General features: G+C 30.3%; 1 protein-coding gene across 1 annotated transcript; it reads right to left on the bottom strand.

Moving 5' to 3' along the window:
* Positions 1–6,373: 6,373 nt before the first annotated feature.
* LOC111296263 (heat stress transcription factor A-1e-like) lies at positions 6,374–12,610 on the bottom strand. The gene is made up of 3 exons (XM_022890465.2): positions 12,066–12,610; positions 7,358–8,658; positions 6,374–6,566 (listed from the first exon to the last, which is right to left on the bottom strand). Exons 1-2 carry the CDS (start codon positions 12,312–12,314, stop codon positions 7,399–7,401), a joined length of 1,509 nt encoding a protein of 502 aa, XP_022746200.2. The 5' UTR covers positions 12,315–12,610; the 3' UTR covers positions 6,374–6,566; positions 7,358–7,398.
* Positions 12,611–13,606: the final 996 nt, after the last annotated feature.

The raw sequence follows: 13,606 nt of genomic DNA, 5'->3' as shown, positions 1-13,606 counted from the left end.
GATGATAATAAGATTTCATTATCAAGGAACATTTATTGGAAAGGGTTCAAATTTGAGCTATATAAATAAAATTGTTGAAGACTTTGACATTTGACCCTAAAAAGATTAGTTTTTATGAGTTCTTAAGTGTTTGTGAAAATATTGGATTTATGAACATTAGAAGAATTTTTTATTTAAAGCCTGGTATAACACTTAATGGTGGATTTAGATTAGTTAGGGATGACGAAACTATTCTTGATATGATAGGATATTAGTTAAATAATGATATAGTAGATATCTATATAGAACATGGTATAGATGAGCCTCAATTAGTTCCTAAGGTATTGAGTTTAACATCAATAGAAGAGAATCAGGATGTTGTGACTGATGAACTATCTAATGAGGCTATCGTTTTTGGTGATGTGATTGAAGAAAAAGTAAATGATGGTCATAGGGTTTAATGTGATGTAGAAGAACATAATAATGTTGTTAATGATGAACCACCTAATAGGGTTCATAATTAGGTACAAGTATAAGATGTTAATGATGGAAATGGATCAATTGACAGTGAAGGTGGAAATCCTATTTATGGTGCTAATATTCAAACTTTGAATGGTAACGAGGATGAAGAAATTATTGCTAGGTCCAAGTTTAAGAAAATAAAAAATAAGAAGGGAAAAAGCAATAAACAGGGAGTGGGCGAGAGAGCGAATATTACTAATAATGAGGTTGGGATTAGATTTCAAGTTCAAAAAAAGTCTTTGGCACTAAAAATGATAAAGGGTACCATAATGAGTATTATGACTTTGATAAATATGAAAGCCCTGCTAGTAATAAAAAAGACATGGTGGATGATGCTATTAGGAGAAAAAGCAAGTTTTCAGTTTATGCTCTAACTACAAGTACCCTTTATATAGAATTAGGTATGTTATTTGAGAATTTAAAACAATTTAAGCATGTTATGTCATTACTAGCTATTCATACAAACAGGGGTATAATTTGAGCAAATATTCATTAAAATTTTGTAAGAGGTAAATGTGCTGCACTTAATTGTCTTTAGTTGATAAATGCACCTTTTGATAAGAAGTTGTAGTCATTTTCAAGTGAAGACTTACAACAACAATCATGATTGCAACAAGGTGTTTAGCAATCCAAGGATGATTTAATCTATTTTGGTTGAATTGTGTACTAAAAAGTTTATGAAAAACCCTTTTATAAAGAATTTAGAAATATAGAAAGTAGTTAAAAATGAATATGAAATAGATGTGAAAATGAGTATGGTAAAGAAGGCAAAAAATGATGTGGTTGATAAGGTAGTAAGTAATTATAAGATAGAGTTTGCAAACTTGTGAGATTATACAAGTGCAATCAGAGACTAATCTTGGTAGCACTGTGAAGATGGAAGTGTATAAACAGATGTCAAACTCTTCACCTGTCTTTGAAAGATATTACATATGTTTGGCTACCTTTAAAATGGTTTTGAAAATGGTTTTAAACAATTTTTAAGGCTAGAAGGTTGTTTTCTAAAAAGCTTTGCTTTGTCCTATTGGTAAAGATCGAAACGTTCAAATGTTTCCAGTGGTTTGGGCATTAGTGAAAATGGACTGCACAGTTTCTTGGAAGTGGTTTATTGACTTTTTAAAGTTAGATATCATGATCCTTGGAAATGGAATAGGCTGGACTATAATGATAGACCAACAAAAGGTAACTTATATAAATTGTATTCAATTATTTATTTCTTAACATAAATGAATCTAATCCTCTATAACAATGCATGGCCCTAACAATGTTATTAATGAGTTGCTTTCAGATATTAAGCACAAATATTATGCTAGACATGTATATGTCAATTAGGCTAATAATCATTATAGAGATGAAGAAATGAAACAATGCTTTTGAAAAATTGTTAAGGTGAGCACAATTATAAGATCTGAAAACTTTTTGAATGAATTAGCAACTAAGAAAGCCAAAGTAGTTGAAGACATACTCAAAGTCCCACTTCAATAATGGTGTAGAGCATTATTCAACATTGACTCCATAATTGATTTAATGGATAACAACTTATGTGAAGCTTTCAATGAAACATTATTGGATAACATAAGAAAGCTAGTTATGTAATAGGTAAGGAGAGACATGATGTTAAAAATTGTAAGGAAAATAAAAGAAAGCAATAACTGAAGAGGCAACATTAGTCTCGATATTTGGAAAGTCATAGAAAAAATTCAAAAATTACTTCTAAATGTATAGATAAATTTAATAGAGATGCTGGATATGAAATAAATTTGGGCAAAGAAATGTTTATGGTTAATTTAAACCAAAATACATGTTTATTTAGAAGATTTATACTTTTTAGTATTCCTTGTGCACATGTCATATGTGCAATTGGAAACTTGAGGGAAAATGTGAAAGATTATGTCTTTAGTTGATACTATAAGGAGTTGTACATGTTGGCTTACAATAATGCCTTATAGCTCATGCCTAGAATAAAAAATTGATCTAAATCAATGACAAAACGGTCACTTAACCCACCAAAATATAGAAAGATACCAAGAAGGTCCAAAACCAGCAAAAAAAAAAGTCCCTAATGAACCCAAAAAAAATACAATAGTAAAACTTGTAGTCTGTCAAGAAAGGGCTTGATAATGATGACACTCTATTTCTGTCACAAGAAAATAACAACAAAAGAGGTTGTCCAATAAAGGGTAATGATGTAATTTCATATTATTATCTTATTTTGTAATAATATTTTCATTTATAATTTATTTCACTATTAGATACACTAATCCTAATCTAACCATTGATGCCAACAATCATTTCAAGAACAAATTACTAAAAACAACATTAATATTGGTGGATCTAGTGCAAGAAATGCAAATGTGGCGTCAACTGAGGTTGCAAAAACAAAAAAAATAAAGACAGTGTAATGCATCTGCCTTTACTTCTACTTTTGCCTCTACTTCTGTTTTTGTCTTAGCTTATACTATTTTTATTTTTGTTTTTGCATCTGGGTTAGTATTTGCATTTACTTCTGTATTTTTATTTAGGTTAACTTCTACATCTTAATATGGGTTAGTTTCTATATCTTCATCTATTTTTGGCTTTAGGCATGTGTTTGCATTTGTGTTTGCACATGGTTATGAACTATCAAGCAAATTAGTCTAAATAAGTAATGTTAGTGTTGCTGGTAGTAGAAATTATTCAAAATCTAGAAAAGTTCTTGGGAGTTGTTTTGTAGATTTTGAAGGAAGATTACATGGTATGACTTGTGGAGAAAGTGAAAGTATATTATTAAAAGCCAAATCTAGTTTAACCACCATAGGAAAAAGAATTATTTCAGCAAACTGTATAAAGATAAAGAAGAACAACAGATCTTCAGAAGCATTTTCCAAAATCAACAAAAAAGAGAATAGACTCTATACAAACTTGCAGATAGAGAGACAGATCTTAAATGAAAGTGTTATTATAGTATTTTATACATTTTTAGTTGTTTTAGGTATTAAGGATTAGGTTTGTAAAAGTTTCATAATTATTTTTCGATGTTAGAACATAAGTTGCCAAATCAAAAACTTATGTGAGACTAAGAAACGGGCTATTGATGATATGGCTTCTACTCAAGAGAGTCAACTTAAAGTTTCAAATGAAAAAAAAAAAAGTGAAAACAAAAGATTTGAACAGAGCATTTTGGTTGCAGAATTGTATTTGAACAAAATTTATTATTGATTTAAATGAAGTAACTTTTATTACTGTAAAAATGCTTTATCTATGTTGTTGGAATTTGCGTTTTTATATTCTACCTTCTATTGAATGAAATTAATGTTCTCATCATCTTAGTTTATATAAAACAACCTATATAATGAGGAGTTGTAGGAAAAAGCACATTTTTCATTCATAAAAACTTTCATTATACAATTTAAACCAAACAACTTAAATCATAATTCACAGCTATAATCATAATTTACATATCTAAACCAAACATACAAATCTTCCCTTCTTTTTTTTTTACCTTTGAAAATAAATAAACAAAAGATAAAAATGAAAAATATTAACAAAACCAATTTTCATCTCTTCCCACCATCTTTATCTTTCAATTTCAACTTTTTCATACTAAGGCCCCATTTGGATGCTCGATTACCTCCCGTGAGGTTAGGTTGGGGTTCTTAACTCTACTAGTGATTTGTTTAGCACACCATTCTAGTTTGATTTTGTGATTTTCAATTGGACTGACTCTTTAAATTTTGATTGGCCAATGCTCCTAGCAGTGCAAGTTCAACATTCCACCACACATCTCTTTTCTTATTTTACCTCAATTTTTTTTCTTTTTTTTTATGCCCTTGAAATACAATGTATGGACAAATATGTTTTCTATATTTATGGATTTTGATTTGATATTTTTTTATTTATTTAGTTTTGCTTATTTATTTTTTTAATTTAAAGTTTTTAAAATTAATTTATTATAATTATTTTAAAAACATTTATATTATTATTTAATAAATTAATTAATAAAGAGATAAAATTTTAAATACTAAAATAAATCAATAATCAATTTCATAATAATAAATTATTAGTGAATAAAAAAATAAAATAAATAACTACATAAATAACAAAGTAAATAAATATTAATTATTTTAAGATATGTAAATGCATTATTATTTTTTAAAAAAAATATTATTTTGAAATATAAAGAAAATATAAATAATAAAATGTATAATATTTATTAAATAAAATAATTACATAATAAACAAAAATAGATACATAAGTCTATAAAAATAATTTTATTAAATTTCAATTATTTGTTAACTTTATAAATACCAAATATATTATAAAATTTATTATATATCAATTTTAATGTAATACCCATAATAATCATTTTTCTTTTCACTACATTTCATGTCACAGTCGCCATTATATTTTATCTAAACACATATTTCACTATTATTTTTAATTATACCATTTAATTTTTCAATATCACCGTTACAATAACTAATCTCATCTCCACCATTATTTTCATTCTCACTGGAACTAATCTCATGCCTATTCAAATGGATCCTAACTTTTATCTTCAAATGAAATTTTCTTTAATAATTTCAACTTCGACACAATCCACAACATTTTTCTTCAAATTTAACACTTCAATCTTCAATTTTTTGATGTGATCATATAACAACCTTTATCTCCTTCTCAACTCATTAATGATTTCTCTTGTTCTATAACAAAATCTTGGATCATGTCATGAATGAAAACCACATATAGTTTCCTATAATCAACATGAAAATTTTTCATTAACATATTGAGCCCATTCAATAATATATTGTTTTTTCACAAAAATATAAAAGATTATTCTTGGGTATTATCGTCATTCACAAAAATATAAAAGATTATTCTTGGATATTATCGCAATCTACAAAATCTTCTATTAGGGTTTAAGATTGTCTATGAAGTCTATCTAGGTACTTTCAAATTGCAATGACAAAAGATGTTTTCTTTTTTATAATCAAATTCAATAGAATAATTAGTTATAATGAACTTATAAAATTTTAAATCTGAATACTTGTGGCTCGACTCATCTATTGATGAAGTGATAATGTAAAAAACAAAAACTCAAAAACAACTCTAAAATTAGAGTCACAAGAAAAGAGAGAAATCTTTAACCCTAAAACCAAATAATTGAAAGAAACTATACAAAAGCATACTAACCTTGAATATAGAATGCTTGAAGAACTCATTTTCAAAATGATTTGGTTTTGAATATTTTGTTGTCAACGGATTTGCTCATCAATTTTTTTATGTTTTGATTTGGTTTGGGTATTTCATGCTTTTAATTTTTTCAATCACTTTGGTTGCAATTTATGTCTTGTTTATTAAAATAAAATATTAATTGGATTGAATTTAACAGTAAATATAAGTGGAAAGTGAACTAAATGGTGTGTTTAAGTTATAACCGTAACTAAGTCTTTGCTGAACAGATTTGAAAACTTTTCATTCCTAAATTGAGTGAAATTAAAAATAATATCTTTAATTGAAGAAATATACAAATATTAGATTTTTAATTGAATATTTAACCCTAATTTTACGATGAAGAAAGGTTGGGTGGTGTGTCAACATCATAAGATCTCGAGATACAGAGTGGCTTATAGGTTATCACATGCTTCAAGATCGAATAGGAGATGGCCATAGTGAAAATAATCTCATCTGAATTTAGAGCTTACAGCCTTAATATCAAACATTTGTAACTATAACAGGCGAAAGAGAACAAACTAGCCAAAGATTTTTTCTGCACCGCATTTCAAGTGTGCATCTTGCTCTCAAGATTCACCCATGGCTAAAAGAGGGATAGAACATAACATACTTCTAAGATGATAATATAGTTGAGTCGCAACTAGTACTACTAAACGCTGCATCTTAAAAATAGTTACATGAATCAATTAAGTTAAACTCGAAATTCATTATTAATGTTTCTCGAGATAATTATTTTGAAAGCATTTTATGTTTATTAGTACATATAACACATAAACAACTCCTTTAACAACAAAAGTTTCTCTCTTTGAACAAGAGCTTTTTTTCTTGCCAGCATCAAAGATCATCAACTTCTGCAAAAACCATATAAAATTGAAAACTCAAAAATTATATAGCTTCACTTACATTCTAATTATAGCAAATTCAAGATAGCAACAAAGATTGACAGCCCGAAGATAAGAAAAAGATTCTGAACAAGCCACTTGTCTGTGTACTGTGCGGTAAATGATGCCTAGGAACTATCAAACGTTAAACAAATAGCATTTCCTTGTCATCTACTGATTTGGAATTAGTAAAATAAATGCACAGTTAAATTCTTTTTATGTCATGAAAGAGCAATTTTGAAAAATGGCTTTACATGAATTGGAACAGAAGCTGAATAAGATGTAGAGCATTCTTAATAAGGGTTACTGTTACAAATGGCTATTAACTTAGTGAAGTTTTCATTGTGATATTTAAACTTTAAAAATCTCTAACGTGATACCTCAACTATGAATCTATTAACTAATGTGGTACTTGAAGAGTTATTTGTCCATCATGTATCACCATTTGAAGCTAACCACATAAGAGATGAATACCACATTATTAAATAGATTCATACTTCATACCACATTAGAGATTTTTAAAGTTCATATATCACATTGAACATTTCACTATAATTCAAAAGCCATTCATAACATTAAGCCTTCTTAACAAGAATAAATAAAATTATCATGATGATGAGCAGAAAGAAAGGCAGAGTGATTCTATAATTAATATTATGACACTAAGTACAACATAATTATCAGCTAACTTTGGTATCTTCTGAGAATAGCACTCCTGCTCATCAAGCTTCGTATACTAAATGGTTGGTTAAAAGATTTACCTCATAACAGCAAGAAACACGTATATACAATATTTAGTGCATCATGCCCTCCTGCTATCTGATGTAAGAAGGCCCATTTGCTCAGTAAGATGATTCATATGCTGAATCCCATCCCATACATTCTCCTGCCCTAACAGTGATCCATGTTCCTGGTTCGCACCATTTTCTGGTGAACTCGAGTTAATTTCATCTGTGTCTCCAGTGAGTGGGCTTGTTGTAAGAAAGTGTTCCCAGAATACGTCATTAATTGCTGGAAGCTTAGGGGTTCCATCCAGCAAGTTGTCCATATCATGATCAGTTGAAAACTGATCAGTTTCTAGAGGAATTGCACCACCCAAAACGGCTGCCATTGGATCAAGATACTCTGCCTTCCCTCTCTCAGACTCTGCCAAACTTGCATCAGTAAATCTGACAGTATCATCAGGCACAATTCCTTGCATTTGAGTAACGTTTGGAAAAACTGCATCTTTCTGTGATTTCTGCATAGTTATCTCAGAAATTTGATCCACTTTAGTATGCTCAGTTGTTAAATGATTGGCAGTAGATGAACAAGTGTCAGGAAAACATGATTCTGCTTCCAGATAAGACTGCCCAGAAGCAGGTGGGACTTCTGAAAGTGTCACTCCAGAAACCCAATTGGAGGAGCTCCAGCTGTCTAATGCATTGGAAGGAGTAGCACCATCAATCATGAAAGCATCAGGGTTATTTATCGAAGGTTCAAGCCTAGGTGACATGTTCATCTTCAATATCTGGTGCAGCATTGCCTTTGCTGCCTCATTCAGTGAAGGCTGGAACTTTACAATCTGCCCATTACGAGATATGGCACCACGTTCACCAGTTAAATTTTCTTCATCCTGCCTGGAGAGTCTCCTCTTCTTGTTTCCACCAGTAAGGCGAGTGTTGCTTTCATTCTGCTGCTGTACAAGCTGGCTTAAGATACCTGGATTTTGCATGGCCTTAGCAAGAAAAGACATCATTTGCTGCTGTCTCTGCTCCATCACCTGTACACGCTGGCCAACAGTTTGCAACTGGTTATCTGTGGCTTGCTGCAGCTGCCTCAACCTAACAAGTTCCTGCATGAGAACATTCTTGTCCCTTTTAAGCCTTTCAACCTCCTCTTCGAGCCCAAACTTCCCTACCTCAACACAAGCTCCTTGAGATGACCTCTGAGCTTGAGGTTGCTCATTATTGTGGACATTAGCAGGTTTCCGCCTGCTGATAGTTTTTAAGAGATGTTTCTGACCTCTTAGGAACCCCTCATTAGCAAATTCCCAACGGTCAGGGTCAATTTTCCTAAAACCCTAAAGGAAAAAAGTTATGATAATCAACGACACAAGTCATCATATATATTTTCCAAACAGAATGTAGCAAGCCCACATATGTGTTAAGCAGGATTGAAGTTTAATATCTAATTGAATCACATATCATCTGTGTTGGTTGAACCCCAACGCCTGACCACAATCAATTAGTAATTACAAGAATATACTTAAACCTGCAGATAACAAAACACAATTACAATTTGATGAGTTCTTCAGCTCAAGAAAAAAAGAAAGAAAACTTCAATCTATAACATACACCATCTCCAACAAATAAAAATTATGACCCATGGCAGCAGCTTACAAATAATAATCTCTCCATCATGCTTTTGTTCACTTGTTGGCTAAAAATACATTTTAATAAGTCAAAATAACTTTAAAAAAACAAGTCAAAAGAAGGAAAGCTAATATGTGAAAATTATGAAATGAATTGTCAATTTAGCAAATCCTGTAAATTTTGTATCTGACAAGGAAAATCCTTAAAACAAAATGGTAGCTTATGATGCCCTTCCTCTGACTGGCGGATCCAAGATTTTTTTTTTTTTTTGGGTGTCTACTTAATATATATATATATATATATATATATATATATAAAAGAAAATTGCCAATAGATTTACCAATTATTGAGGGAAAGGATGTTCATGGAAAAAATTTCGGGGTTTCCAAGGAAAATTCTTCTTCAAATTTTCTTATTTTTCAATCTTTGGGGAGTCCATGGGAAACTTTTGGAGTGTCCAGGAAAAAAATTTCCTTCAAATTTTCTTATTTTCCTATTGTCGGGTTGTGCATGGACACCCTAGATCCATAGGTAAATCTGCCTCTGCCTCCTCTTGACTTATTTTTTAAGTAAACACATCTAGTTAGATTAAACCAGGCAAGAACAAAGCAAAAAGGATCAACTACAGGCAAATAACGGAATATAAATAAATCTCCAGACTTTATAGTATTTAGATGATAAACAACAGTAAAGGCATTTAGAATTTGTTTTAGAAACATGAAATCAATATAAATAACACACATGGAACAATAGTACTAGACATTTCAGCTACTGATATGAAAGCCAAAACATCATAGATGAATGTGTAAAATACTTTAACTAATTCAAATTCAACATAGAAGACTATTAGAAAGAAAGGCAATAAGTATTATCATTTTATAGGATAGCAAAATTGGTCAAAATATACAAAGGGCTACATGTAGGGGTGTACGTTCGGTAGGGCATTTATTGCAAATGTAGCTGTACACCAGATCAAGCTAGTACACAGATTGCTGCATCTAACAAGTTAGAATAGCATAGAAACTACACTTCATCAGCATCACACCTGGGCGGTAAGGTAGATAGGAATAAGTTCAGTGCATTCAATTTAGTAATGCTATTGCATCAATCACAGCAAACTCAGACAATGGTATTGTTAAATGTAACCATACTTGAAATAATTTAAGAATATAATGAACTAGAGGGAGGAAGAGGAATAAAAGAAGAAAGAAAGAATCTAATTATCTCCTTGAAGAGTACCAAAAGGGAGGGGCTTAAACAAGATTACATGATATATGATCGCATTTCACAAAATGAACCAAGAGTTACTCAATAAAGCAAACCAGCCAACTATGCCAGATCTTTGATTTGCTTTTGCCCAGACTTTGGACCAGCCCTATTAAAAAATCAGCACTTTTTTCTCAAACATAGTTTATAAGTATCATCTAAACTAGATTATTAAAACCATTCATTATTCTTAACCAACCATAATACAAAACAAAGGCTTTAGCACAGATTCAGCCACAAGAACCATTTATATTAATTTAACTTTGTATGAAAAAGTATTCTCTAAGTAATATGGTAATGCTTTGTAAGATTCATCAATGCCGCCTTCCATGTGATACATGTCACTTATGCTTTAAAATATTATTTTTGAGTTTTAAGCATGTAGAATGGAGAAATTATGCTAGTATTTCAACTTAGGATGCAAAAGATTTGATATTGATAGCTGTTATACTTAAAACAACGATTTTTCTATGAAGAAACTACAATCATAGCACAAAGAAAAGTTAGCTAACAGTTGTGACTGCAGGGTAAAAGCAGGTTTAAGGTGTAAGTTAAGGTCTATAACATGATTAATGAATTTGTTTAAAGTAAATATGAACTTAAATGAGTGAGGCTAATGACAAGAAGTTTGAGATAAACAAAGTCCGTCAATCTCCAGTAATATCATAATATTTTATTAAAAAAAAATTGTTGTTGGTTTAACTGACTAAGATTTTTCTGAAGTTATAAGTATTGAATAAGTTGCATGAGTGTATTTTCTCTTGGGGCTCAACAACAACAACAAAAAAGGAGGGGGAAACCAAGGATGACAGTAAAAATTTAAGTGCAAAATTCAAAATAATGTTTCTAGGTAATGAAAATTATAGAAGATTCCATCTCCGAAAATTTTACAGAAAAGTAAGTACCTATACATACCAAATCTATTAATGAAATGTCCTGCACCAAATCAAAGCATGCTTTTGGGATATCTATCCATTGAACCAAACACCAAAACCTCTACAGTGCATTAGGAGTCAATTCTTTCAGCTACCCTCATTCCAAAATTTCCAAATTTAACCTAACAGGGAGCCAGATATGAGAGTTTATCAGCTCTTTGAATCCTTTGGGCCGATCTTTAGAAACATTCAACTAGAATCCCATATCATATATCCAAACATGCAGTTTTTAAATTTTATATCTCATCTCAATTCTTCCATATTTGTATTCCAGGAAAAATGCTTTTCAACCAATCATCCACATGCCACGGACAATCCTAGGCTATAAGAGGAACTCCGACAGAAAAGAGCCTAATCAATTATCCAATTTCAAAAAACACTAAAAAAATTCAAGTTTGTTGTTAATCATAAACATAACCAGCATATTACGGTCGCAATTTCCAGTTCCTATATTTCAACAAATCAATATCCCCATTCAATAAAACGCGTATCCCATTCAATTCATCTTACTAACTATATTATAAATTCATGATCCAACACCCATATGGGTTCTGCAAACTCTCCTTCCATGACAACTCCATCACCAACTTAAAACTATTCACAGAAACAAAAACGCATATAGAAACACCCAAATTTCCATACAATCCAAACATTCCCAAAAAAAAAAAAAGGCAAAAAACTAAACCCTTAAAATCCAAATAAATCCATAATCACTCAAACAACAAAATGTCAATCCTCCTGAAGGATTCACATCTGAGTGGTCTAAGGTTCATCTTCTAAGCATGAGGTCTACCTCACTTTCTATAACCTCAAGCTAAGGGCCAATTAGCCTTCATATGTATAAAAAATGGCGATCTTTAGAAACTAATAAGAGAAAAAAAAACGAATAAACATAAAAGCAAAGAAATACCCACATAAGTATTGAGCTGTCTGACAAAGCTGGAGAAATTATTGTGCTTGAAATACTTAGGCAAAAGGTCCCTTGCAAACTCCGGCACTTTCCACACAACGAAGCTATTGTTGCTGTTACTCCACGACACAACCGAGTTGGTCGATGGGTCATCCACCATATCGTAGGTTTTGCTCAGAAACGGTGGCACCGTGTTGCCGTTCCGTGCGGCCGCCGCGTTTGCTGCTGATATTGATTCATGAGGAGAATCCATTTGACTTTTAATAAAAAAAAATTCTAAGAATAAGTAGAAAAAGGGTATTCTGAAATATTGGTTATAAGATCAGATAATGAGTGAATTTGCCATGGGAGCAAAGGAAGAGTTAGATTTTGAAAAAAAGTAGAGTAATTGTACGGTCAAGTACGTAAGGAGATGGGAGGTAGCGAACGGAGTCTGGGGAGAGGGAAAAGAGTAACTTTTTGAGTAAATGAGAAGGGTTGATGTGATTGTTTCGAAAGAAAAGAAAAGAAAAGAAAGGAAAAGAACAGAAGAGAAAGAGAAGACTGACTGACACGTAGCAATATGAAAACCATTACTATATATAAAAAAATTATCACTTATTTATTTTAGATTAATTGCTATTTGTTATTTATACTTAAATTAAATTAATAGGTAATAAATTTATAAATTTGCTTATAAAATTTTAAATCACATGATATATTGAATAATTTAAAATGACTACCTATTTACATTGAAAACTTTGAATTCCATAATCAGATTTTGAAATTATCAAATATTTATGTTATAATTAAAAAATTAATAATTTAACATCTATGCAATAAATTAAAGTTATCTTTAAAAAATTAAAATTTAATTTTTTAAAATAATTAATTTTTATCTTAAATTATAATGTGAGTAAGAAAATTTGTTGTTTGCATCAAAGCAATACTAAATATAAGAAGTCTATAATTCAAATATATAACTAAAATATTTTAGTCGATATTCAAGATTTCACGCTTTCTTGTCGTATTATCGAACTAGTGACCTAACTTTTATGGAAATATAACTTTCATTATGGTCGTCTACTTCAATATTTTTTAATACAATAACATTTCTTTGCTTAAGTGAATCAATGCTTTTATTTGACAATTCTATAAAGGTTTTTTTTATTTAGAGGATCCACATGACAATAACAAAGCATATTTAATTTGTATCATTATAAATCATGATATAAAAAACTCTTATGATTCTAACCCTAACAATAGAAAACTCTTTTTGATTCTAACCCTAATAGTTGATGAACGAGGAAAAAATTACCAAAAAAGAATAAAAATTTTTAGAAAAATATATTTATATTAGAAGAGGTTTTTTTTTCAAACAACTCTCTGGGGAAGTTAAGCTATATCTTTCTCAAGGAAGTTTACAAGTTTTCTTAGGGAAGTTTGATTTTTTTGTGTATGACATAATAATCAAACTTTTACGAGGGTTTATCAAGAATATTAACTTCGTGATTTTTTTTTCATATATTTCTTTCAATTTCTATTGCGAAGACTTTCTTTTTTATT

Source organism: Durio zibethinus, chromosome 12, assembly GCF_047325235.1.
Source record: "Durio zibethinus cultivar Kanyao isolate XHJ-2024 chromosome 12, ASM4732523v1, whole genome shotgun sequence".
Lineage (NCBI taxonomy): Eukaryota > Viridiplantae > Streptophyta > Magnoliopsida > Malvales > Malvaceae > Durio > Durio zibethinus.
This window is presented reverse-complemented; position numbering and strand designations above follow the sequence as displayed.